At 47.0% G+C, this 26,776-nt stretch overlaps 9 protein-coding genes across 9 annotated transcripts; all 9 read left to right on the forward strand.

Moving 5' to 3' along the window:
• Positions 1-233: 233 nt before the first annotated feature.
• SERLADRAFT_466841 (uncharacterized protein) lies at positions 234-2,667 on the forward strand (the record flags this gene model as incomplete). Its single annotated transcript, XM_007318030.1, has 9 exons — positions 234-530; positions 581-624; positions 678-919; positions 982-1,290; positions 1,343-1,522; positions 1,588-1,775; positions 1,835-1,916; positions 2,017-2,076; positions 2,135-2,667. The coding sequence occupies 9 exons, from the start codon at positions 324-326 to the stop codon at positions 2,245-2,247; spliced, it is 1,425 nt and encodes a 474-aa protein (XP_007318092.1).
• Positions 2,668-6,621: 3,954 nt separating this feature from the next.
• SERLADRAFT_437705 (uncharacterized protein) lies at positions 6,622-8,795 on the forward strand (the record flags this gene model as incomplete). Its single annotated transcript, XM_007318031.1, has 9 exons — positions 6,622-6,692; positions 6,760-6,772; positions 6,829-7,114; positions 7,164-7,278; positions 7,333-7,924; positions 7,975-8,128; positions 8,193-8,488; positions 8,543-8,693; positions 8,749-8,795. 9 exons carry the CDS (start codon positions 6,622-6,624, stop codon positions 8,793-8,795), a joined length of 1,725 nt encoding a protein of 574 aa, XP_007318093.1.
• Positions 8,796-8,903: 108 nt separating this feature from the next.
• On the forward strand, positions 8,904-9,098 carry SERLADRAFT_388718 (uncharacterized protein; the record flags this gene model as incomplete). Its single annotated transcript, XM_007318032.1, has 1 exon — positions 8,904-9,098. One exon carries the CDS (start codon positions 8,904-8,906, stop codon positions 9,096-9,098), a length of 195 nt encoding a protein of 64 aa, XP_007318094.1.
• A 905-nt stretch (positions 9,099-10,003) lies between these two features.
• SERLADRAFT_361331 (uncharacterized protein) lies at positions 10,004-11,999 on the forward strand (the record flags this gene model as incomplete). Its single annotated transcript, XM_007318033.1, has 7 exons — positions 10,004-10,111; positions 10,165-10,277; positions 10,338-10,809; positions 10,863-10,934; positions 10,995-11,196; positions 11,254-11,324; positions 11,387-11,999. The coding sequence occupies 6 exons, from the start codon at positions 10,004-10,006 to the stop codon at positions 11,313-11,315; spliced, it is 1,029 nt and encodes a 342-aa protein (XP_007318095.1).
• A 475-nt stretch (positions 12,000-12,474) lies between these two features.
• On the forward strand, positions 12,475-16,696 carry SERLADRAFT_369318 (uncharacterized protein; the record flags this gene model as incomplete). Its single annotated transcript, XM_007318034.1, has 14 exons — positions 12,475-13,028; positions 13,082-13,323; positions 13,385-13,418; positions 13,478-14,114; positions 14,187-14,467; positions 14,518-14,645; positions 14,781-15,058; positions 15,208-15,245; positions 15,296-15,472; positions 15,526-15,675; positions 15,725-15,907; positions 15,962-16,142; positions 16,258-16,413; positions 16,466-16,696. The coding sequence occupies 14 exons, from the start codon at positions 12,475-12,477 to the stop codon at positions 16,694-16,696; spliced, it is 3,270 nt and encodes a 1,089-aa protein (XP_007318096.1).
• Positions 16,697-16,939: 243 nt separating this feature from the next.
• Positions 16,940-19,518, forward strand: SERLADRAFT_466853 (uncharacterized protein; the record flags this gene model as incomplete). Its single annotated transcript, XM_007318035.1, has 8 exons — positions 16,940-17,105; positions 17,165-17,329; positions 17,381-17,480; positions 17,597-17,859; positions 17,913-18,359; positions 18,411-18,485; positions 18,535-18,660; positions 18,731-19,518. The coding sequence occupies 8 exons, from the start codon at positions 17,019-17,021 to the stop codon at positions 19,325-19,327; spliced, it is 1,860 nt and encodes a 619-aa protein (XP_007318097.1).
• Positions 19,519-19,711: 193 nt separating this feature from the next.
• On the forward strand, positions 19,712-20,909 carry SERLADRAFT_415319 (uncharacterized protein; the record flags this gene model as incomplete). The annotated part of the gene is made up of 6 exons (XM_007318036.1): positions 19,712-19,775; positions 19,835-19,894; positions 19,952-20,153; positions 20,205-20,281; positions 20,341-20,589; positions 20,652-20,909. The coding sequence occupies 5 exons, from the start codon at positions 19,835-19,837 to the stop codon at positions 20,745-20,747; spliced, it is 684 nt and encodes a 227-aa protein (XP_007318098.1).
• Positions 20,910-21,430: 521 nt separating this feature from the next.
• SERLADRAFT_466856 (uncharacterized protein) lies at positions 21,431-23,005 on the forward strand (the record flags this gene model as incomplete). The annotated part of the gene is made up of 4 exons (XM_007318037.1): positions 21,431-21,512; positions 21,585-21,730; positions 21,805-22,784; positions 22,849-23,005. 4 exons carry the CDS (start codon positions 21,456-21,458, stop codon positions 22,860-22,862), a joined length of 1,197 nt encoding a protein of 398 aa, XP_007318099.1.
• A 483-nt stretch (positions 23,006-23,488) lies between these two features.
• Positions 23,489-26,773, forward strand: SERLADRAFT_415321 (uncharacterized protein; the record flags this gene model as incomplete). Its single annotated transcript, XM_007318038.1, has 11 exons — positions 23,489-24,044; positions 24,142-24,230; positions 24,290-24,395; positions 24,456-24,764; positions 24,819-24,884; positions 24,944-24,993; positions 25,053-25,097; positions 25,165-25,254; positions 25,311-25,423; positions 25,481-25,596; positions 25,653-26,773. The coding sequence occupies 11 exons, from the start codon at positions 23,795-23,797 to the stop codon at positions 26,456-26,458; spliced, it is 2,040 nt and encodes a 679-aa protein (XP_007318100.1).
• Positions 26,774-26,776: the final 3 nt, after the last annotated feature.

The following is a 26,776-nucleotide window of genomic DNA, read 5'->3' on the forward strand; positions in this document are numbered from 1 at the left end:
AGCTGTGGCGAAGATGGTGAGAATTCCTGAGAACGTTTCATGGTTCATGTCATGAGGACCTCCAGACCAAAATTACCCCAACACGCTCGAATATGGGATTGGAGAGCGAGTTTCAGTATGGGAAACGCGGTATGCTTAGTGCCCTGTATAAGGTTAGGGTTTATCGCGTGACTTGCGTGTGACTTGCACCTCTGGGGTAACTGCGCACAGTCATTATAAACGTGAACTTGTCAGGAAATTCTCATTCTTGCCGTCAAGTGCAAGTCCGCAAGCTGCAACGTTAGGGTATATAAAGACCCTACAGCTTTGCTTCCTAGAAAGATATGGTCTTCCTTTCTCTCGTGGTTGCCACTATCCTTGTGGATGTCGTACTCTCGGACCCGTTGCACATTCCGATCGTTAAACGTACGAAAGTCAAGACAGTAGAAAGCTATGCCAACGCCGCAGAAAAATTACGCTATAAATATGGATTCAAATCCAATTCCTCGAGAAAACGGGGAAATACATCCCCTGTTGCTATCACAGACGAGGTTTGTCAGCTTCGTGACTTTCTACACGGCGTAGTAACATGCTTTTGTAGCAAAATGATTCGAGTTATTCCGGTGTAGTTGGCATAGGCACACCGTAAGTTTTTGATCTCTAATGATAGTTCTCGTATGTTTATGATTCTCTTTCAGTGCTCAGATTTTCAGTGTCGTCCTTGATACCGGGTCTTCTGATCTTTGGGTTGGGTCGACATCCTGCCTAACATGTTCTGTAAATGCTCCTGCATTTGATCCATCACAGTCATCCACTCTCAAACTTGCCAGCGGCGGAAGTTCACAAGTGCATATCATATACGGCTCTGGTACTGTACAAGGTGGTCTTGCCACAGACACCGTTTCCTTGGGTGGCTTCAGTGTCGCACCACAAACTTTCCGTACGTCAAGAATATGTTTGAATAATCGTTCGAAATAACGCTCGATAATATTTCAATCACAGTCGTTGTTGATGAAACCTCAGCGAATTTATTTACTGACGGTGTTTCTGGCATAATGGGCCTCGGATTCGAGAGTCTTGCTGCAACTAAGGCACTACCTTTCTGGGAGTCTCTGGCCAACAATAACCAGTTCTCATCCCCTGAAATGTCATTTTACCTCGCCCGGCTTGTCGATCAAGCACAGACTGAGGAGGCTCCTGGTGGCGTATTGATCCTTGGTGGCACCAACTCTAGCCTGTACCAGGGCCAGATTGATTTCGTTAACATGCCCGATGGAGTATCGCCCAGCTATTGGTGGCAACAGGTCAACAGTACGAATAGATCTTCAACTTTCGCTGAACATGGTATTCATCGTAACTCTAGAGGTCACCGTCCAAGGTAATACTGTCGGCATCAGTACAGGAACCACCTCATATGCGGCAATCGATACCGGTACTACTCTAGTTGGTGGTCCTTCCACTGATGTGAAAAGCATCTGGGCTGAGATTACGGGCTCGCAAGCTCTGTCTCCGACAGGACAGTACGCGGGAATGTACAGTTACCGTTCGTGTCCTCGTTTTACTTGTTGTCGAGTCGGTCTGGCAGTCTTACAAATCCGTTCGTACTAGCTTGTTCGATCGATGTCCAAGTGACAATATCGTTCGGAAGCAACTCGTGGCCAATTAATACAGCTGACATGAACTTGGGCGAGCTCGGGAATGGGCAGTGCTTGGGTGGTATTTTTGACCTCACTGCTGGCTCCGACGCCGGTACAGGTCAAGGTAACCCTGGCTGGGTTGTTGGAGACACTTTTCTGGTATGTTAGACCAAGTACCCTACGTTGACATCGATTGACTCAGATTCCCTTTCGCGCAGAAAAATGTGTACTCTGTTTTCCGTTCGAACCCGCCTTCAGTAGGCTTCGCTCAGTTAGCAGATGGATTAAGCGCTTCTTCAGGTGAGCCTCGCCTCGCCTTTCTTTTCGACAGTATAATTATTGCCCTACCTTCATTGCTTACGTTCACCTGTATTCAAATACTGACGTCACCCCATTACAGGTACCTCTGGTTCGAATCCCGCGCAGATAACGCAAACTAGCGATCCTCTGCCCTCTGTCTGTGAGTTGCATCCTTGTACCTTCATAGTACTTCTGCTGAATGTTCCTTTCTTACACAGCTGGAAGTTCGGGGAGCAATGCCAGCTCGGCTCCTCCGACGGTGAACGCCATGAGCAGTTTATATCTTACCCTCTTTGCAACCCTCGTTTTGGCACTTTCATTGTTGCGCTAGTATGGAAAGAACACACTACACATCATTAACAACACCATAATGGAAGCTTTGACGTATGGACTGACGCACCCTTACTAATACATGGAGCATTGTGGATTTTCACTCTAAAGCTAGAGGAGGCATGTTGATCTGTAGGAATAAGTTCGTGCTTTGAGGAACTTCGATCGATATTTGTTGCCCCAGTGGCTATTTAGTTCTAGTATGGCACTGTTACCTTGTGTCATCTTTTGCATACATTGTCCTCGTAGCTTTTGTCTTCGCAGCTGGTGGGATTGACATATTATAATTTTGGAACATTCGAATCCGATCACCAAGGAAAGAAGATGCAATGTAGGTTGGCAATCTGGAAATCGAAGGAATGACCATACGAGACGCAGCTATGATCCCGGGAGGTCGGGATCTGCTCGGATGTTCGTATGCACCGACGTTCTTTACGACTTCATGGTTTCATGATGCGTGTGGGGGATGTTTGAGACGACTTGCCAGGGGGTGAATCGCACAGCGTCAGTTCTTTGAAGCCCGACGAACTGATAAGCGGCAATCACACGTCGAGTGAAATCAGCGTTGATCAAGGTACGGTACTGAGGAATGCCTGGAGTTGAGATATTCCTGGATTTGGGAGGATGCGTACCTGTGAACAAGGGCATGAACGAGTATTTACCTAGTAGCACATCGGGTGAGAGGTGAGAACATAGGCCGGGACCGAATGACCATGGCGGTGTTTTTGAATTGTAAAGTAGAAGTTGAGGAACTTCAACTGGTATCAGGGGGGCAACGACATATTTAACTTTGACATTTTGTTGACATGCGGAACCGCGACGGAACACTCGATCGTGGGTGCAAACACCGTGCAGATTAAGTCAATTCTGCGCTCGAGAAGAAATGTGCCTATGCGTAAAATAAACAACAGAAGCTTTATTCTCGTCAACTAGGAACCTGATTGCACTAATTCCTGTTCAACGAAGCCAATTACACACCAGGAGAACCACTTGGCAGGAGTTGCATGTGCAGGATTATAATCGGTGGACAGGATTTGGCAGATTTTGGACACAGCTGTACATACAATTAGCCGGTGTGAGTGCCCTAGAATGCCTAAGCTAGGAACAGCCTTTTTAGAAGAAAGGTGAATTTCTTTCATGGAAGGTCAAAGCACTGTTGCTGATGAAAATTGACACGAAGTGCACGTCGTTGTCGTGGTAGCAAAGAGCTTTGCTTCTAGTTGATGTGAGATTTGACAGATTTCGATGGGCGGCTCCGACCGAGCAAAAGATAGGGAGGCAGTGTACGGATAAAGACTTCGTAGAGGGCAATACTGGTAGGATCGTGACTCAGCGCGCATAGTAAAAAGAGGGATTGATAATACGAACAAATCACTTTGTCAGGATGACTTAGACCCTCTTAGACCATAACCCAGCTATTGATGACCGCTGTAAATCCAAGGCACTATACTAGGCAGAGAAGTTATTCGATCTATAGTCGACACAGTGAATGGAACATACGGTAATTAGGTTCACATGTACATGTGCTATTACTTCTCAGAAGACGACACCGTTGTCCGAGGACCAGAGTTAACTCAGGTCACCACAATAGAGTTCTCAAAGGCAGAAAGATCAACAACTCACGGGATCAATGTGGATTAAAGTCAATATTCCGGTCGGTAAGAATGAGCGTTGCACTAGTAGTATCACTTTATCAGTGCATGTGATGGACCTTGATGAACTATACTTTGAAATCAATGATCCTGCTGCCATTCAAAAAAAGGAAAGCGTAATAGGCGGTGTATTCCACGATCGAGCTCAATTCAAATTTGAATGATGGAGACTATCAACACTGCATGACGAAAGTTTTGGCTTTCCGTTTATTTTCTTGCAACTTGAATGTACTGCCATCAGAATTTTTTGTGGCCGGTGAATTAGCAAGACAACGGACCTGGTAGGACTCGTAATCAATTTCTTACTAAAGCACACGATGCGCTCGGCGCCCTTGTGAGATTGAACGCAGATAGGAAGAATACGATCGCGAGATAGAAACATATCATTGCAACGCACTGAAAGCACAGCAAATAATCATGAAGAGACTCTCCGGAGGTCTCCGTGTGTACGGTGCCGACTGGGAAGGTGTTTTCAAGCGAAGCGGAAGTCATGACGATTAAGCGATTCAAACACGAAAGACTCGATGCTGCCTCAGTAACGGATAATAGTGCCCGTGGCGAAGATACACAGAAGTCCGGGTGCATGAACGAAATTTGTTATCAAATATGAGACGCATGGTATCTGAAGTTTCTGAAGACCCATGGGGTGCACATTCATTAATGAACCGTTGAAGATGGAATGAACGAGAATGAACTCGTGATGCGTCAGTGGTACTAGAGGGCTCTGACGTGGTCTGAGTCAACGACAATGCCCCGCTCTAGCATCTTGACCGCTCTTTCAACCTCATCAACCTCGTGGTTCATTCGGTGCTGATGGAACACCGAGTCTACGTTAAGTCAGCTCAGCCACGGGAAAGTGCACCTTGTGGTCCATAGCGCTAGATGCAGCAGATGACGAAATCATTGTCGAAGAAGAGGCCCAAACGCTACAGACCGCTCGGCATGAGGTAAAAAGATCTGTTAATCGTATTGATAATATGAATTGGATCTTGTGACGGAAAGACACGAGCCGAAGCCTTCCGCCAGATTTTACCTACAGTGAAGTCATCCAAGGGCATCTTGGCCCGTGAAGAAACGCTATCAGACAGTTTGTTTCTTTACACAACGCATTACGAACCAGAGGAACTTTGATAAACGGACCGTCTAACGTTAACTTGCGGGGATGTGTGCATACATTAATCTCCTATACGCTTCTAAACGTAATAGCACGTACAGGAAACTTGATATCGCGCGGCGAGTAGTATTTCCTGAGGATTTGGCCGGTGGTGATGCGCCTGAGCACTCTGTTCTGTACGTCGTAGAGATCGATGCCAAGAGAATTATGAAGGAATCTCAGGTTTTGATGAATTAGTTTACTTGTTCTATTTGACTGATGGGGTAGAGATAGGGTAGCAAAATAACGGGAACCTGCTGAAGATGATGTGATGACAGGGAATTGATGCGCAAAGCCTGGGGGTCAGCCATTCAATCGGAACAGGCACAGAGGGTTAATATGAAAGGGTTTGACTCTTCTTGTTATGGTATATGGGAAACATATGCAGGCACAGAACTTACACTCCTTTTCTTCACTATCGATAGTGTTGGGTGGGATAATGCGTCTCGTCCGTTCTCTGACGGTGTACAGCCCACAGGGCCGATTGCACCTGGGGTACCCCAGAACAAAAATAACAAGTGTAGCATAGGAGGGTTTCAAAAGACTAATGTGAAGGTATCTGATGCACAGAGATTCCAAACTCCGCGAACACTCACCGAATCGGCAAATGTGTGGCGGACGTACTACTGGCACAGCAATAGAAGAACATCGCGAAACACTGTTGTGCTCATTTTTGGGTGGCTTTTGTACGAATATACGTATCGTTCGGATGATCCCTTGATGGCAATCTAGCAGCACTGCGTTACCGCCGGTGGTTATCTAAGTCGAAGAGAGATTGTATCATGTGAAAGGGCGGATGGTGGAGAGAGAACACTGCCCAGGCTACAGCTGGGCAGGATCAAGTCGTGCATCGAGTGCAGACTTGTAATGCAGCAGCACAGGACAACATTGTTACATTGACATTGTTGAGGACCATGTCCCGAGACAGTTGTGACTTGGGCGGTCCGGCGACCGGGACAGCAAAGAGCGGGGAATGTGAACGGCAAGACAAGGCCGCTGTGAGAGCTGATGGACAGGTGATGTGCGATCTTTTGTCGTCGACAAGACGATTCATATGAAACTTATGAAATCCGCCAATGGACTGGATTTGTGGCAGGCCAGTCGAGCAGCTGCAGGAACACATAGCGAGCGATATGCGACCAACGGATTTACGCTCCAGCCAATTGTGTGTTGTACGGGCGCTTGAGGGATTCCCGGTGACAGGAACCCAACCCAAATAGGAACTGCCGCGTGGTCCACGATCTCTAATTGATCTAACACATTAACCCGTGCTGTACGGCACAAGCACGGCTGGCAAAAGTATTTGAGCACACACGTCCATGTTCTCTATTTTTTTATTTCTCATATAGTGCGCTCGTCACTGCAGGTCTTGTCCGTGTTCCTCGTTCATCGGTCACTTTCATGCCTATCGGTGTCGTCGTCGTCGTCGTCGTTCACTGGTCTCTTTAGCCTTCACTCGGTACCAGCATTTCTCGTACGACCATCATTTCTCCCTATCTCTTACTCACGCAGTCTGATCTTTCGCCTTAGCTTCACTTTCCTTCGTGTATATTTAGTATCTGTTCCAATAATGGCCAATAAATCTCCTGCCGACACGCCCCCGCCTACATTGCAGCGAGGCAAGGCCTGCTTGCGTTGCAGGTATTTTCGTTCTCATCCTCATTCCTTTCTTTCCGTTCTGATCTATGCCAAAACACCCTCTTTCCAGGAAGCGTAAGATGGTGAGTTATCCATCGTTCTATCGCGGGATCATCGGATCTTTACTCTTTCCCCACAGCGGTGCGATGGTGTCAAGCCTGCGTGTCAACAATGTGTCCGTGCAAAGAAGCCAGAGTGCTGTCAGTACGATGACGGGCGAGGAAAAACAAGAACACAACTCCTACGTGAAAACATCGAACGCTTGGAGCAGCGCATACGGGAACTCGAGGATCCCGAATACACCTCGCCATCAGTCACATTGTACGATCCTCACTTGCATCAGCGCTCAGGAAGTTCTTCTTCGTCTATAGCGGGATCGCCTGGAAGCCCAGGGTTTTCCGCTGTCCACTCGCCCTTTCCTTCAGGTGATCATATTCTTCAATGTGTTAAACAACTCACTAAACTCCCATGAAGCTACCAATTCTCCCCACGGTTCTTGGATACAAGGTGTTCCCTCACCATCCCCGACGCCATTCAGTGACCCATGGCATGAAGAACAGCAACCAACTGTCGAACTTGCTCAGATGCTGTCAGTTGTTCCATTACAAATTCACATTGCTCTTTCTCACTCTACATGCTCTAGTGTGGACATTTTCTCGCCTCATCGACACCAGTGCCTCCTTGGCATACATGTGGGTCGATTGCGCGAGTCATTTTCCCGAACATCGCGGGAGCAGCGACATCCTGTTCTAGCCAACGCCATCTTCCTCTGGGCATGCTACATCTCCCGGCCAGGACCATTAAGCCAACACGAAGCCCATTATCTTGACCGCGCCCTAGAAGCACTCAACAATGCTATCCGCTCACCCAACAATCTGCTCGATGTAATACAGGCATCGTGCCTAATCTCAATGTATTTCCTCTCGAATGGGCGGGCCTTAGAAGGCAGCTATCACGCCAATGCAGCAGCTACTCTAGCTGTCCAGTGCGGCCTACATGGAGGTATAGTAGGCGGATCAGCGTTCGGAGCCTCCGGCGCAAATGCGTCCTTTAAACTGGACCCTCCCAAAGACGCCATCGAGCAAGGTGAACGCTTGTTGACGTTTTGGCAGGTTTTCAACCTGGATAGGTGTTGGTCTGTGGTATTACACAAACCTGTTGCCATCCAGGATGGACCAGATCCTTATACCTCTATCCTCGTGCCATGGCCGCAAGATATGAAAGAGTATGAATCTGTAAGTTTGGTCCTGCAAATTCTCGATTGCGTTTATTAATGTTTCAAAAGGGCCAAGTCAATGAGATTCATGATCAGACCATCCGTAGCTTCTTCAGTGGTCAGGTGTCTAATCTCGACGGGGGATTCTCAACTCTTGCATTGCGTGTAAAGGCCTCAGCCATCTTTGAACGTGCTCATCGACTAGCGGCGAATTGGGACAAGCGTGAGAAAACCACTTGTACATACTAACTGTGAAGTTTCGTTTCTCACAAGTTTTTTGTTTCCAGGATTGTCCCTTTCAAGTGCATTCACCGACGACTTCCAAACACTGGAACACACGATTACACGTTTTATTCCGAATTTGATCCCAGTACATCAACTGGATGCTACCATGCCTGACGACAAGCATGCTTTCCTTGTGATACATACCCTTGCTCACGCTGCAATGATCCACCTCTACTATTCTTTCGGCCACGATGATCCAGTTTCCTATGGTAAATGTCTTCAGGCTGCGCGGTCTTGCGTCTCCGTTATCAAGCACATTGCCGAACCGGATTATGAATTCCTGGATCCTATCATGGGCGTAAGTGGATTCCTTTTTCTGTAATTTGATAGTGACTCATATTTCTTCCTTTAGCCGTGCTGGACATGTGCTGTTGACACGCTGATCCGAGAAGCCAGCATTATGGAATCTTCGTGGCCTCCCGTCGACTGTACGGACATCCAGTGCGAAATAGGTACTCTTCTGTACGCCATGACTAAGCTCAGCGCAAGATTTCCGCTATTGAGTGAGTATCTACTTCTGATAGTTGAGCGCTTCATTGCTCATGCTTGCTTAATTAGGCTACTCAGTGGCTAAAACGCAGAAGAGACTATCAGGACTCAGATAGGTCTAGATGGCCTGCATTATACTAATGGAGGATGGATCCACTGCATCGAACGTTTGTATCCCATTGGACGGACTTTCTCGCCACCAAACTACACGGACTTGAACGTTTATGGACTTTTTGGACACTTTTGGACTTTGTACTATTGGACTTTGTGAACTTTATTCGGACAAACTTCTTGCATATATCGCCCTTCACGCTCATTACGACCTTACGCCTCCTAGGACACTAGCCTGGACATTTTTCCCGCTCGTTTTGGAGCCACTAGTACGGACTTCATTATACGAGACACTATGGACTGTATAGTTTTGGACACTTAGAACACTATGGACCTTCAGTGCCATACTCTAGTTTTATATATCTTACTCCAGTAATGTTACGATAGCCGATATATCTCTCCTACATATTTACAGGCCTACTTTTCTCCATCGTGACATCTTCCCCGTCGTTGCTTATGGACACTGACCTTGACCTGGACAGACTTTCTTCTCGGATTAGGATCGCTCTTTCGCTTCCTGGATTCGTACTCTATTGATCTATTCTGCAATATTCGTCTTTCGCTTTCATTTGCATGTTATTTTGCTGTACTCTTACTTACGTAGTGCTTGTAATCTGAAAGAGAAAGGAAATTGTGTTCTCGCCGCTCACTATCGTGGCCGTGTTGTGTCTGAGAGGCGAACTTCTTGACGACTCAGCTGGTTCCCAGACCATGGAATCCCAACTTGCCTGCAAAGTTACCTGAACACTGGCAGTCTCTTTCCCATTCCTACGGAAAGGTTCCGAATTCGCTTGCGTGTTCTTTTTTGGAGTGCGCGTCGCCGCATCGTAACAGTACAGCTCTTCTCAGGTTGCTTATGTTTGCGGACAACTCTTCTCAGGGTTGCTTATGTTTGCGGACAGCAACTCGCTCGTCCAAGGCTACTGGAGCAGAGTTTCAAATGCGGTACGGTATCAATGATCATATGCATCGTGGTGTGTTGATTTCCCATGAATCCTGTTACATGAGAATTTATCTCCTGTCAAATATACTGGCAGTGTGAAGCTGTGCCCTATATTACTGCCAGTGTTCATGTAACAAAACCCTGGCTCGTTACTCGATGGGCTGCATACAATCCACGAGAGAAAGCGATGAAGTTCGCCAAGCCCAAGCTCGTTAGTAGTGATTTACCGATGCTGTTTCGCCGACCACGACGACGAAGAAGTTAATTGACATGCTATCTACAGGACATGACAAGATCGAGAGCATGATCAAAAGCAACCGCCAGGCGATCAGAAACGAAATGAAGATACTTGTCCTTGACACTGAGGAGCCTCGTGGTGTCAGTTTTCGTTGGCTGTAAACACAGCAAATGCTGATAATTTGTCGTCCCAGTCTACACTGCACTGGCTGAAGAGCACAGAAGTCCTCTTTCGGGGTGGTTATAGCAATGCAGAAAGGAATTCGTTTAAGCAGATAGTCATTTCCAAAACTATTCGATGTATGCGGTATGTCTCATCATTTGGGTCATGTGGATATGTCAGTATGAAACCTCATTCCTGTCACAGTAACATTGTGGAGGCAATGCCTCAGCTTGACATCCCCCTGTCTCGTCGAAACGACCCTTTCCGTTCTGTAATTCTGAATCTTCCTCCTGGGCTCAGAGGCGATGAGTTCCCTCAAGGTGTCGTGCATGCACTGTTATCTCTCTGGCGTGATCCCGGCGTGAAAGAGGCAGCTCGGCGGTCAGAGGAGTTTCAGTTGAGCGATCACGCTGCCTACTTCTTAAATGCTATCGACCGCATTTCCGCCCCGGGGTATATGCCCACGGACCAGGATATCCTGAGGGCCGGATCCAAAGATACTGGCGTCGATGAGGTGGTCATGCAGGTTGGAGAGCTGGTTTATAAGTTCGTCCAGGTCAACGTACCAGCCGAAGACAGGAAGAAATGGATTAGTTGTTTCTCCGAAGTCAAAGTCTTGATTTATGTGGTCGATCTGAGCCAATACGATCGTATGTCACTTGCAGATGAAAATATGGTATCTTCATTCTTGTTGCCTATGTCGTACACTCCGACCTAAAAGTGCTGCAGACCTACATCCAACATACTCTGGAGACGTTTGAATCGATTTGCAATGCACAATGGTTTAGACAGACGCCGATTGTATGTTTATTTGCGTTGTGTTTTCCGCCCTTGATGAAGTATTGAAAGCCTGACCTTTAGGTCTTATTGATGGATAAAATCGATGTTTTTTCTGAGAAGCTGGAGCAACTACCACTGAACCAATACTTTCCGGGTTATACGGGATGCAATTATGATACTGCATGCGAATTCATGCTTCGACTCTTTGTGTCTCTCAACCGTAATCCATCCAGGCAGGTTTATTCACACTTTGTTTCAACCACCGACATGCAACAGATGAAATGTGGGAACTCTCCTTTGGTTGCTCCATGTTGTGTTGACATTTATTCTGTATATACAGTTATATTGAGCGCCATACAAGATATTTCCTTAAATGCAATTCACAGAAGGGGGTCCTACTAGTCCAAAAATGTACGAATTTCTAACTTTCCTAGTTTGTCTATCTTTCTCTTAGTAATGCACTCATCTGATAGGAGTTAGTGGGACTTCAAGAGGATACATTACTACTGAAATGTTGACGTGTGCACGTTGTACACCACTAGGCACACATCTTCACCTTCATCTCAAAGACGCTTCGATATCCGAAAACATCGCTATATCATTCAACTTGCAGCATTCGTCCGGTATGCTCCTTTCCAGTGGAATGTCATCGACTCGTCTCAGGGCAACCCATCTCTTTTTGATCGCACCTTGTTCCAGAATGTATATTGGAGAGAAAGGATCGATCAAATCGTGTCTTCGATTCAGCCCATATTCCAAATTTCACGGACCGGAAAGGCTGATTTTGGAAATGGAGGTTCACGTTCAGGAGTTACGAACTGTTGTATATTCCGCAACTGGCAATATCGTGTTACTTCTTCGAAACAATCATCTCAGTGATTGATTTGAATCGAATGGTCGGATTCAAAAGTCTAAGTATATGTGGGTCATTGTTGATGCAGTCCTGAATATGAGAGGCACAATGCTGTTTCAAGTTCCTTCAGTCGAAAAAGTCGAGTGAGATTCTAAGTGTTGCACTGTAAGTAACTGTAATATTGCTACTAGTCATGTAGTACGTAATAAAACACCATGAGGGGACATGGCATTCTATTTGGTTCCGTTACATACGCGTGATGGGCTGCCCATTGAGCGCTACAGCGGCGTCATGAATTCGACAACCCTGCGACCGTGATTGCGGTATTATTATTTGTCTTGCCATCCACCAGGTTAGTCCACGCACACACCATTCTTTGTACTCCTGGATGTACATACCTGATCTCTTTTATTTAGGTTTATCATGAGCAAATCTGCTAAACCATCATGCCACATACGCATTTCACCAACAAATGCGTCCAACACGGAAAATGGACCATCACTTAGTGATACGCCGTTTGTTGGTTCTCCTGAGCAGATAGTAGGTTCTAGCGACATGGCTCGATTACGGCCCATGCCTTCTTTTGACGGTCATTTTCCGAGTCCAACGATATCGATAATGCATCGGCCAACTCTTGAATACCGGAACCATACCAGTCCTGTGGAACAGAGAAGATTAAATCAGACCCGCTCGCAGCGCCTTTCAGGGATGACAGGTCCACTCACAAGTCAAACACCTCATGACCACGAGTGGTCCTTATTCGAACAGCTAATGGAGAATGAGGGGCAGCTACGGAGTCCCGGGACGCGAAAGCTCAGACGGAGACCTTCTGGAATCCTCACCACTCCTTCTGAGGCTTCGAGGCCTGGAGCGCAGGCATCTACTGGTGATGGTGATGAAGTGCAGTCTCCTCTGACTGAGCGTTTTGCGCCAAGCGTGCCGCCAAGTGTCCTCCAGTTTCCTCTCAGTAGTCATTCTGAAGCACCGACGGAATATGATTCTGACGCTGACTCTGATTCAGAAGATGCATCCAGCGTGCCCTCGAGAGACTCTCCAGCTATTACATCATCCCCATGGTCGTTGGTTTCGCATCTGCCTGTGTTTCCACCACTATACCGCAACGTCTTGAAGTGTTCTATAGCCTATTTTCTAGCCTCACTGTTCACGTTTTCACCATATCTTTCTTCATTCATCAGCGATATCACTTCCCAAGGTCCAGGACAGCGAGGTCCCTCTCCTTCTGGACATATGGTAGCAACCATGTAACTATATGCGCTCTCTCTTGTGGAAGTTAAGCTCATCCGCGCCTTTCCAGTGCTGTCTACTACAATCCCGCAAAAACAATGGGCGGCATGGCTGAAGCAGACATGTATTGTTTCATGGCTTTGCTATATTCTGCATTCGTTTGCCTAGGTAGCATGTCTATGTTTTGGTGGCTCGAAGTCAAACCTGGTTGGGAATGGTTAGCTGATGTTCTAGTCATACTTTGGGTAGGATTGAGCATGTCAGGTGTTGCATGGATGAAGGTTTGGATGGCAAAACCCACATTCAACACAGGTGAGCTATGGTCCGTGGTTATAAACGTATCTTCACGTTCTCACATTCATCCGCGTTATAGCATGTAGCATGACCGCCATTATCTTATTTATCGTGTGAGTCGACTTGGCTCTCAAACATGTGCTTTCAATTTGAGACTGAAATATGTGACTAGCATTATCAAAGAAGGTGGTTGGGAGACACTTCTGCAAGTAGCTTTTATCGTCTTTGTTGGTGCCGTCGTCTCCAATGTCGTGTGCCTCTTACTCTGGCCGCAAAGCGCTACCGATAATCTGCAAGCAAATATGACCAAAACCTTGGATTCTTTTTCGACACTCCTCGAAATGATCACAAGTAGTTTCCTCTTAGAGGAGCCTCTCCATCAGCCCAGTTATAAAAAGTTGCAAAGTGCAGTAGAGAACCACCAGTCGAGTTTTACGAGTTTGAAGAAGAACCTTGGGGAGGCTCACTCGGAGTGGTTCAATGGTTTGAGTGGGCGAGGGAGCAAAGATTCCAGAAGGGCTTACGAAGATGCCGTCGACAGCCTTAACAGACTGGCCCAGCATCTGAACGGGTTGCGGGGTGGGACAAGGCTACAGTACGAGCTCACGAAAGCCCAGGGTGTAGGTAAGGTGGTGTTGAAGAGCCCGAGAGCAGCCGGAAAGAAGCATCAGAGTATCAGTAGTAATGGCAAGATGACTGATGGGGTTAGACCTATTGGCGACGATTCTGATGAAGCACTCCTACAAGCCGCCGCCGCCATGTTCGGAGATCTTGTTGATGATTTGGGCCCTCCACTTAAAGCTCTCTCGGTAAAGTTTACCACATATCTTACTTATGATACACGTTTCTCACACATCAAACTTCTTTTTCTCTTTCTCTAGACAGCATGCACGTTGTCTCTGAAAAGGTTACGGGATGCCTTCGCAGATATCCAACATGCCAGACAGGAGCATGTCATACAGCCCAATGATTTTCACGAAATTATTGATGGGATTGAGCGGGCCCTCTTTACCTTCGAAAGCACATCGAACCATGCTGTTTTGCGCCTTTACAGGAGAAGTGACTTCTCTGCACCGACATCAAGAGCATCTGTGGCCTCGAATGCTGAAGATAATAGTGCACTTACTAACAGCGAAAATGAGAACGTCTTTTTGGTGTACTTGTAAGCCTTGCAGTCCGCTATTCAATGTCGGTAATACTGATGTACCGTAGCTTTATCTTTACGTTGCAAGAGTTTGCACGAGAACTGGCATCACTTGTGGATGCCATGCGGAGAATATATGGGACCGAGCAAGACAGAATGGTTCGCGGAACGTGGTGGCAGCGACATGTTGTACATAGTGCGAAGTTACTCCAATCATATTTCAAGTCGCTTAGACCTCCGGAAAAGTCCCATCGGCCTGGCTTGCAGCATCGCATCTGTAAGTTAAGTTGGAACCTGCAGCTTCCATACGTATGCTAATGTGGTAACTTAGCTGCTTACATCAATTCCTCTCATCGCCATAGGAAAGTCTGGTTTCCCAAGGTGCAACCACATGCCCCGAACACCATCCAAACCCCTCATCCTTCCAACTTGACCGTCATTGGTCGTGTGGAGCGTTCTTTGTGGGAACTCGGTGCTCGACTAAAAGAGCATGATCTCAAATACGCATTCAAAGCGGGAATGGCGACGGCGATGTTAGCCGCTCCGGCGTTTTTCGATTCTACTCGACCTGTGTTCATGGAGTACCGAGGAGAATGGGCATTAATATCCGTAAGTGCGGCCATATCCGATGTTCAAATTTTTTTAACTGTTATTTTTTTTTGATTTCAGTTCTTTGTAGTAATATCTCCAACAATTGGGGCGGTATGTTCTCGGACTCTGCCATGATCGACATCTTGAGATGACCTTTGATTCACCAGACTAATCACCTTAGTGTTCACCGTGTTCTGGGAACCCTGTGAGCGGCAATATATATCCGTTGTGATTATCATTCCTAAAAAAAATTAGGTTCGGTGCAGGAGTAGCTGCTGGTATCTACACCGCCTTCCCTGAGAATGCGATTGTGCTTTCCATCTTTGGGTTCTTCTTTTCTCTACCCTGTTTCTATTATATCGTCGCCAAACCACAGTATGCCACAACAGGGCGATTTGTGCTTTTGACATACAATTTGACCTGCCTTTACTCGTGAGTTTTCGCATCGGTCTTGAAAAGTGAAGCTGTACTGAATACTTGGGTAGCTATAATCTACGTCGAAAGGATGTACATCCGCTCGAAATTGCATTCCACCGTTCTGTTGCTGTGACCGCTGGCGTGATATGGGCTGCCTTTGTTTCCAGATTTTGGTGGCCTGCAGAGGCTAGACGGGAACTAAGCAAAGCCTTGGGCGAGTAAGTCAATTTCGTGTCGTCCATTCCTGCCCATTCATGTATTTCTTAGATTTTGTTTGAACATTGGATGGTTGTACACCCGCTTAGTTGCGTCGAATTCCGGTATGACAGATATACTAGACGAACCAGAAGATAATAGTGGTGGACGGTCACCACCGAATGAAGGGACCTCGCTCCTTTCAAAGCCTGCAAGGGCACGGCTCAGTGATTCTATCCTAGAATTTATGGCAATGTCTGTGATAATTCTTTTCTTACTGTTATATTCTAAAATATCTTCTATTTTCAGGGAGCTTCACCTTCAGATCAAACTAATTGAGCTCCAGGGACTACTGGCTCAGACACAGCATGAACCTCGTCTGAAGGGACCATTTCCCGTATTGCTCTACCGCTCCATTCTCACCAGCTTGCAAACCATACTTGACAAGCTGCATAGCATGCGATGCGTTACCACGCGCGAGGAATGGTGGGTGCGTCTCAATTTTTCGATATCATAACCTGACGCATCACTTGGATCATTGTTTAGGTTCACAGTGAGTCCCTTGAATGGCGGGAGACTAAAACACTTATTAACACGACGTTTAGTCTGTTCGCAGAGAGTTCATCTTGCCCGTGAACAAAGAACGGCATGAAATGGTTGGAAACATTATCTTGTTCTTTTCTACCCTCTCTGCAGCTTTCAGGCTGAAAGCACCACTGCCTCCATACCTCCCGCCTGCTGAGAAGTCACGACAGCGTTTGGTATGTAATTTTTAGGTCTTCTAATGACATTTTTCAATCTTATGTATTCCAGGTTGATGCCATAAGAAAGTTGGACGTTGTCAAGAATCGAGATGTAAAAGGATCAAGACAGCTACTTTTCTTTGCTTACGCCCTTACGATGGGAGGCGTCACTCAGGAGCTTGATTATTTGGGACGCACATTACAAACTGCATTTGGGGTAATTGGGCAAACACCAGAGGAGTTTGAAGCACTTTTCGCAGTGGTTGCCAACAGTAGGCCACAGGTCGAACAAAATGTCTGAGAAGGTTGATGGTTTTGCTAACAGTATCACTACAAAATTAGCATGATATTGGATGACACGATCTCTCTGGTGTGATGCTATTTGTACCTGCCAGAGTATGTTGAATATATTGTATTGTACTGCTCCAGACAAACCGCAACATATGCAAGTGTGCAAGATAAGACCTTCATAGGGTCTTTGTCCGGGAATGTTTCCTTTTTAGGTAAGGTCCAGCTCGGACCTCGGGGTGCACTTTTGTGTCTTGGTGCCCTTCGTCGTGCGATATCCCTGCAGTGGCGGCTTGTTCTTTCTTTCTCTGATTTTGACATTCGTCGATGCAAAAATGGCTCAGAGTCTAGCTGAGCAAGAAAAGGAGATCAAGGATATTGTCGGACGAGCAGAGAAGCATCCAGACAGAACCGGAACTACGGTGAGAGGACACTAGTGCATGGTGTTACAGGGTATTCATAATACACATATTCGACATAGCGGCGTGAAGCGTTTGAAAGATTGATAGACCTTACGCACTCATCCTATGCTCCTCTAAAAAGCTATGCTGCAGGGAATATCCGACTTTTTTTCAGGGACTTTCCTGATCTTGAAGAGGATGCCATCAACGCAGTTTATGATCTTTGTGAAGACCAGGATTCAAAAGTATGATGTTATGACATCCCCTTTTAGCTCAGGGTCTGACTCCAGACATAGGTTCGTGTAGATGGCTACGGTGCCATTGTGCAAGTCTCGAAAGAAGAAAAGAGATGGGTAAAAAGGAATGCCGACGTGCTTGTGCAGTTGCTTCAGAGTGGTAGGTCACATTTTCTCCTTAGGGTCGCATCATTTAGGGGAATTAATCTCCTCAACTCTTGTTATACTTCTTCAATGCTAATTCGCTCATGCTACCATGTCATTTCTTATCCATAGATGAAGCAGAAGAGGTCACTTTTGTCAAGAAGGCTCTTCTAGAGCACCTTGACATGGATCCTCGTATTACTCTGGGTGTTCTATGCGATCAGATTATGCCTTCACAAGAGCCACTGGACGAAGAGGAACAACGCATCAGGGAGCGTCTGCGATCACTTGTCATAACCTTTTTGGCTAGAGAAGCCAAAATGGCCATTGTCGAGAGATATACCAATCCTCCGGGGGGCGAGCCAGAGAATGTCCTCGTCGGAGGGCTTCTCTCAGTGAGTATACACCTCCACATACAAAATTTTGCCAGCTTACTGTTATCCCTGAGGCAATGACTAGACTGAACAATTCTGAAGTCGAGATGGCTGTAAAGGACCTTCTTCTATCTCTTCCATGTTATCAGTCTTACTCATCGCGCGGAGACGAGTTACTCGGGGTGTTCCTTGACAAAGCAAGATCATCTCTACGGGACCGATCAAGTGATCCAGCATCAATGGAAACTATTGACTTTTGCCTCTCACTAGCGGACTTGATTGTCTTTCAAAAACGCATATCTTCTCCTGCTCTCTTGTTACAATTTTTTTGTACCTCTCTAACGGGGAAGCTAGTGCTTCAGAGATTTTCTCGGGACCATCGGTTTATGGTAGTTGGTCGAATAGCGGATACATTTGATGCCTGCGAGTCGGAAAGTCGACACAATGCTCGTGGATGTAGCCCTGAGAAGCTATCACACCTTCGAAAACAAGTTGTTGATGCATCTCCTATCCTTTTGGAGGCATGTACAAAAGTATCACTTGCCGAAATTTGCTGACGCACTCAAGATTAGGTTCTTCTAGAAGATAAAACCCTCTCATCCAGAATGTGGCAAATACTAAAAGTATTGCTGAAAGCTTGTATCGTTGTACGTTCTTTCTCCACCTTCAGCGACAAACCTCACTGTTGCTCTTCAGCGAGCACAACGAGACAACTGGCCCATCCCTGCACATCTCCTCAATATGGCACACAAATTCCAAAGCCTGGTCGACAGTCAAGCTCAAGATAATGATTTAATACGAGATGTGCAAAACCTCATTAGGGTTCGCAGTGGGCCGCTTCTCGTTTCGTTCGTTGACAGCCGACCTTGCTCTTCTTCTTTTATTTGAGCAGTTACTGATCAAGCGTCGTGATACGACACCTCCTCAAGTACCCGCCACAAGTGCTACCAGTTCAAAGGTTCCGGTAAAGGTCGAGTCAAATGCATTTGACTCGTCTCGACGGTCTAGGAACAAAGTAGAGACTTCTGACCGCCCCAGTAATGGCCGCCCGAATGATCAACGTCTGGCCATTGCCTCGCATGATGGTAATATTACTGGAAATGAACTGCCTTCAACGTCGTTATCTACCACCGAAGATGCTCAAGCCAAGAAGACTGGGGCCATCTCAAAACCGAAACGTACCATTACGGGTGATGAAAATACACGATCAAAGAGAGCTAAAACTAGTATGAAAGGACAAGATGATCATTCGCGCTCGTTGCTAAGCCGTATGACATCGGCAAATACTGATGTTCTACCTGGTCCTGCCCCAAGGCGTACCAGCGCTCAAAATAAGAAACGAGCATCCAAATCAAAATCACCTGAATTTGATAAAGTTCCAACAGTCGGATATAGCATAAAGGGTGCTGCGAGTGCTCGGCGGAATGAGGGCAGTGGTGCAAGTGTTCCAACGAACCCCTCATTGTTGGACAGGTTGCACAGTCGTTGACGCGCTAATGGGTTGAGATCGACAGTCGAGATGCAGTGACGGCTGGTGTAGGAGATATTTTGGGCAAGGCTTCATAGAGTTTTATCCGCAGAACCGGAAGTGCTGATTACTTTGGTATGCAGTATAAATTTAAATACTATGACGTGGAAATCCAGAGTTTGGCTCTATGATCGAGATTTATACCCACTATTGGCTGGCACGAATCACTATCACAGTTCGTATCGAGACTCAGAGCTGAGAAGATTCATTTAAATCTTGCTAAATTTTCACCCTTGCGGCCGTACAAAGTCTTCATTGACCGTCGTGTTACTGTTATTCTCCAAAAATTTAATTCACACCCCTAATTCCACTGTCATATCGCTATCACCCTAAGCAATCTCAACGATTTAGCTTTTATATCCAGTATCTTGGTACTGCCATCTACTTGCATTGGTCTTGTGCTCAATAGGTATATATGTGTGCGTCCTTTGGGATTTCAGGTCATACAGCTGACTTCTCTGTCAATAGATGACCGCTAGATATTTCCCTGACGGAGCGACGCTCGCTGATAACATGGAATGCGGAGACGTCAGTATTTGCTCTATAATCTCATATGGCACTGTTCTTATTGTGAGTTCCATACAGACCATATGCATCTCCCCGGTTTCTTTTGCGTCATCGAACACAGGGCCACTAACCTCTCCACAAAAAATGCTCGTTGCCCATGGCATTCTGACCGTGTTGGGATACCTCCTTTTCATGCCTATTGGTATTTTGGTGGGAAGATATTTCAGAACTGTTAGCCCTGCTTGGCGTACAGGACATATAATCGTACAAGTCGCAATTGGTATGTACCCTTTCCTTGGCATTGAAAATTTCCTCACCGTTGTTGTTTCAGCCGGTCCTATGATTATCGCTGGAGTCGCGTTAGGTATTGCAGGTTCTGGAGAGGCTCACCTCAGAGACCTCCATAAAGTGAGTCTGTATACTCGTTTCTTTGAGTGAGCCAAATTAGAGTTGTGTGTCCATATCAGAAGTGGGGCGTAGCACTGTTCGTGCTGTACTTTGTGCAGTGTGCTCTCGGCGCCATCATTACCCTGTTCCACCCAAGAGGAAGAGCCAGGCGCCCGATTCAAAACTATTTCCATGTGTTGCTTGGACTATTCATCGTCGGCGCTTCCTTCTATCAAGTCAGGACTGGATTCAAGTATGAATGGCTCTACCACGCGCACCATGGAAGAATTTCCAACGCCGCACAGATCGTGTGGTACGTCTGGGTCGTGGTAAGTCCGAGGTGGCCTTGCGGTTTATCTGCGTACTGAAGATGGTGCTATGCTGTTGACAGCTGCTTCCAGTTCTGTACCTAGCGGGCCTCTCGCTCCTACCCAAACAGTTCTCGCAAGAGAGAGCCAAGAGGGAAAAAATGCTTCAGAAATCATGACGCAGTGAGCAGTACCGACGAAAGCAACCGTCGTGTCTCTGTATCCCATGAGGCTGTCATTATTCATTCTTATCTTGCCAAATGTCACCCCGGGTTGCTCATCATACACGGCAGTAGCTTGTTGTGGAATGGTTCAATAATCTCGCATTGCTATTTTCAATTGCCTTCACCGTCACTCCAGCGGTCGATCGATCGGAAAACGTTATTCAAAAAATTCATACGAAATATAAATGCCATACTTGAAAGACGTCACACACGTTAATGACGGGATCGCTAGAGCAGTGATGACGAGCCCTTTTTCCGATCTTGTGGGTCCCGCGGTTGCGTTAGGCTTTTTTATGTTCTACCCTATTGATCGAACTCGTTGCCGCCAATCTCATAAAATATAACTGATTAGAATGTGGGGCCTCCACATAAACGTCACCACTGTATAGTCCATTAATCTACGTTTGAATTGCAAAGTAGAATGTTATTTGTGTATCACGTAGAGCAATGCTTATAGATAATTGTTTCAAACGATAATGATATTCATTAATCTGTTTTTGAAATGTTCATTCTAAGATTCTGATCAGGTGACTTGACTGGAATATGGTTAAATGTCATTTCGAAATTCAAATTCTGTTGCAGCTTCCTGGTCTATGTTGAAACTTCATCATAATTTTGTCATACATAAAACAGTAAAGAGGTATAGCCTTTGCATTGCCTCCCATGTCGTTTGGTAGTCTATACAGTGACCAATCCGTGAATGTCTTGGATGGAGGATTGGTCAGTGATTCATTGTAACAACAGGGGGTCATCGATTGACCATGTGAGTAATCCACCTTTTTATTGCGACAGGGAACTACTCTAGAGGACATCTTTCACGAGGATATCGCACATACTCCCCTGTGGTCTGCTAAATCAATTGACGAAAATTCGGAGACTCTTATCCAAGTCCACCTCTCATTCCTTGGCGCTGGTGCCAGGACTATCCTCACATCGACGTAAGCCTGGCACGTACTTACATGGAGTGTTGTAGTGAGCTAAGCAATGTAAATACACAAAATGCGTTGGGTAGGTACCAATGTGCTTTCACAACGTTCGAACGAGCGGGCTACTCTCGTGAGGATGCTACGCGGATCATGCGTAAATCTGTCGAGGTGGCTCGGGAAGCAAAGAGGAGGTTCTGCGACCAGAATAGGAACGTTTTACCAGGAGACATACGCATTGCGCTGTCGTTAGGCCCATTTGGAGCAACCTTGTACCCAGCGCAGGAATTCGACGGGTTCTACCCTCCCCCATACGGACCAAAAGCATTCTCATCCTCAGGGCAGAACGAGAACGTTTTTGGAGACGATGTGGCGCAAAGAGAAAGTTCTATCGATGCTCTCGCTCATTTCCACAGTGAGAGATTGCAAGTATTCACAAGTGATCGAGAATGTTGGGATGCTGTCGACTGTATTGCTTTTGAAACTGTGCCTTTGGCGAGGGAGGTAAAGGCGATTAGGAGGGCGATGGGGATGTTGGGCGGTGCAGTGGCTGATAATGGGGAGTGGAAGCCGTGGTGGATCAGTACTGTTTTCCCAGGTGGGCACTACCCAGAGCGAAAGACTCCGGGAGGCGAGTATCTATCTGCTTCGGAAGTCTTGAATGCGGTCCTGGGGGAAGAAAACGATGGACGAATAGGTGAGGTCGTCAGACAGCCGTTGACACTCCCAAGTGGCATTGGGATAAACTGTACAGGAATCGAATTCCTGCCAGATTTGCTGTCAGATTTTGAGAGGGCGCTGAACAATGCTGAGGAGAAAGCGCGACTCGGAGGAAGGCCATGGCTCGTATTGTATCCGAATGGAGGGGACGTTTACGATCCTGTCTCGAGGACATGGAGAGGATCGAATGAGACGCAAAAGGGACGGGTATGGGGTGAACAACTAGGTCAGATCGTCGACTCGGCACGTGGAAATGGAACGTGGGGTGGCATCCTTGTGGGAGGGTGCTGCAGGACTGGGCCCGCAGAAATACGGGCGTTAGTGGATGCGCTGAGACTGCCTTCAGCGGGTGAGTACGCTGTACCAATCAAAGCGAGCGATATCATACTCACTGATTCTGGATGCTTCCGAAGAGCTGTGTCCATGAGCGAGAGCGATATTTTGAGAACTTGGTGCTGGGTCTTCTTGCGATATTTTTGAATAGAAACCTCTTTCGATCATGGCCAGCATCTTTCGATTCTAGAATCTTAGATATTCTAGGACTCGAATGAAAGTTCTTGCGTTAGTCCGAGAGACCGAAGGAATACATAGACTTGGCCACCGACTCGCCAACGTTACCATTGTGAGACAATTGTGAAATATTCATGTTCCCGAGTGGTATGGGTTGTTTGATTCCATGTTATGGTGGTGAATAATGTGGTGGGGGTTACAATGCCGCTGGTTACGGTTAAAGCGGGTGGACAAGCAATGCCTGGTTAAAAGCGAGCGGGCACGTTCTTAGTTACCATATTGGGACGGCCCTGGTCAGCACGTGGCTGGGATATTGTCCCAGTCAAAGGGAACATAAGCCAGAACCGCAGAAACCACAGAAACCGGTTATCGTCGACGGCCAAAGCACCAGATACGCTAAAAGCACACATCCAACAATTGGTTTTTGATTCGAGATTGTCTTTTTGAAAGCAGATCCGGTCAAAGTGTGTCTGGTCCACTTAGATTTGCCACGCGCGGGCCCACAAAAGGAAGCTTGGCCATTTGTACGCTTTTTCTCAGCTTGAGCTTTGTCGTTGTGGGCGACCAGAGCAGGTCAAAGCTACTCCAGCGTCAAAGCGCGTCTTCCAATCTCAGTTTCGTATAAAGAACCCACGAATTACACGAATATCTCTCCATTCCCAATCTCAACACGTCAGTCAAGCCCCAAGCTCCCGTAACTCCTACGCAGCACATTTAAACTTTTTTTTACCTCATTTACTCCCCATTTCACAACTCTCATAAACCCGCCCTCGAGTCTACACATCTATCTCACATCCGTCCATCTTCTCTGTTACACATAGTCTCAAAACTCCTTGTTTCGTCTCAAAAATGATGCAACCACCCGCCCAACTCCCCCAGGACGAATCGATCATGGAGGATGGCACAGACGGACAAGCCACCCAGTCTACTCAAGCCGCCTCCCAGCCCACCAACAGCAATGATATCAACGCTCACCTTTGGGGATTCCTCCAACCTTGCAGCAGCTCCCTCAGGCGCATCGACTTCTGGAAGCTTTCGCCCACTGTCACCCTCGGGCGCGGCCCCGATAACGATGTCGTGTTCCCAGGAGCCAAAGTCAGTGAGTATATGTTTCGTATTTAACCCCTCTACGCGTCTCGTGACGCGTTCCGGAACTCTATCGTGTGTGGATGCTCATGTCACATTTCTTCATCCAGGCAACAAGCATTGCAGGCTCATGTGGGATGGTAAAGAGGATAAACAGTCCTCTGTCACGATCCTTGACACCTCCAGCAATGGTACATATGTGCGTCGTCTTTTCAACTCCCATCCTCATATATGTTATTCACGCCACGTTCCTCTCAGATTAACGGAGTCAAGATCGGTAGGGAGAAGACCGGAATTCTCAAAGAAGGAAATGAAATCGCTTTTGGTTCTCCTCAACCCCAGACCGACCCTCTGGAAGACTATCGTGAGTATCTGTCCTATTACATTTGTCTTTACGCGACTGAAGCCCGATTTTGTATGATAGGCTTTATTTATAGGCATACCGCCGCTGGTCCTCCTGCTGGTGGTCTTCATGCCTTTTATGACATTGGCCATGAGCTCGGCAAAGGCTCTTTCGCCACAGTCATGAAGGCTGTGTCGCGTTCCACTGGCCAATGGTACGCAATCAAGATGATCCAAGAGAACAAGATCAGGCGTGCCACAGCTGGAGATCCCAATGCGAGCAACGTCCAGCGAGCATCTGCTTTCGCTAGGGAAATCAGTATCCTAGAAAAACTTAACCACCAGAACATTTGCCAGCTGAAAGAAGTGTTCTTCGAAGACGCCAACATCAGTAAGTCGATTATGTTGACTCATGGAAGCGTAGATCTGATATCTGTTAACATAGATCTCGTGTTGGAATTTGTTGATGGAGGCGATCTTCTTGATTATATTCTTAAAAATAATGGACTTAGTGAGCTTTTCGTAACTCTTTCCGTCAAATTCGCCTTCTGACCCCCTGTCCTATTGTAGACGAGCCGATGTCCCGTCACATTACTTATCAGATCGCTGATGCCCTTGCAGTAAGTACCTGATCCGTCACACTAGAAGCGACATCAACTGAAATTCATTCTCCTCGTAGTACATTCATAGCAAGGGTATTGCCCATCGCGACCTCAAGCCCGAGGTGAGTGATGGATTTTGCATATTGACATGTCCAGTTTTGTTCATGAAGATCTTCATTGAATTCATAGAATGTCCTCCTGACCTCTCATGACCCTCCCATCGTCAAGGTGGCAGACTTCGGTCTCGCCAAGGTCGTCGACAGTTTGACCTTCCTAAAGGTAAATATATGGCCTCGTTATCTCCTTGTCATGGCCTTACGTCTTCTTATTTGTAGACCATGTGTGGTACACCTAGTTATCTTGCGCCCGAGGTGGTCACGCAACAGAACCAAGAGGGTTACGATCATCTTGTTGACAGCTGGAGTGTCGGTGTCATCGTCTTTTCAATGTGGGTTTATGCTGCTTTCTGTGATCTTGCGGGGGTCTAATGTAGATCCATGAATAGGTTGACAACCTCTAGCCCATTCCTCGAAGATGAGAGGCAACAAGACATCAAAATCCGAATTGCAGAGCGTACCATCGATTGGAACACACTGAACCAATGTGGAATAAGCGCACAAGGTTCGTCATTCTCATCTCCCCACCTTTAATGACACCCCGCCCTAACTATCGATCAGCGCAAGATTTCATCAGGTGTCTCCTAGACTACAACCCGCGCACACGCATGTCGCTCTCCGACGCTCGCAAACATCCCTGGTTGAAAGACGTGCATCATGCGTTGCCTGTCGATCAGGCTCGAGACATCCAGCAAATGCCTTCGGTTTGCTCTCTCCCTGGCGACGAGTCCTCGATCCTGTCGTCCGTCCCAGACGATTTCGAAGATGAAGTCATGGCGCAAGACAAACCTGTCTCACTCGTCCAAGCCGTCGTCAACCAGAACTTTGAGCATCTCCAGCTCAGCCAGGAAGGCGGGCGTGGGAGGCTGCAGCGACGCAGCCACGTCATGTCCCAAGCAGCTGAGAACGAGAATGGCAACGGCAACGGCAGTGGACCCGTCATCGCAGAGCCTTCGTGGCAGATGATTGCCTCCCAGGAGGCGGCGGACCAGAACGGGGCTGGCCCGAGCACGGTGGCGGGTAACAAGCGAAAGCATATGACCAACTCTGACGCCCTCACTCCCGACGGTGAAGTGCGCTCTTCGCCTTTGAACGATGGGTCGAACACGGCTCGCAAGAAGGGGAAGAACAGCTCTGACTCTGATTCGTCACCCAAGACTCGCGGGGCAGCCAAGGCTAATCGTGGACGAGGAGTTGCTGCTCCTGCTCCTGCTGGTGCCACACGTGGACGCGCACGCTTGCGGGATGCTGCGGCTGGGATGAAAGTGCAAGAAGAACATTACAGCGATGAAGAAGAAGCAGCCCCCGCGCAGAAACCCAGGAGGTCGACTCGCAACAATTCCCCGCAAAAGGCCGCGCGAAAGTGAAGTGGGATGAATGATGTATCTATAGGACCCTCCCCCTCATCGGTGGAAACTTCTTCATGAAGTGATTTCTTGTTTCATATTTTTTCATGATATTCTTTTTTGGCTTACACTTGTACTCGGTTATTGTCGCACGACACACGGTCCTTACCCTGTTTCCATTCCCATACACCACCTCTCAAACTCGCCACGCTCCTTAATGAACTTGAATGATGTTTCTTTATTACCTCTATATCACATTGCATAATAATTTTCTTGGATAACGTCACACAACCCCTGTTCTCTTATAACACGCATGCAATACAATATGCTTTTCATAAA

The sequence above is a fragment of the Serpula lacrymans genome (genome assembly GCF_000218685.1).
Source record: "Serpula lacrymans var. lacrymans S7.9 unplaced genomic scaffold SERLAscaffold_6, whole genome shotgun sequence".
NCBI lineage: Eukaryota > Fungi > Basidiomycota > Agaricomycetes > Boletales > Serpulaceae > Serpula > Serpula lacrymans.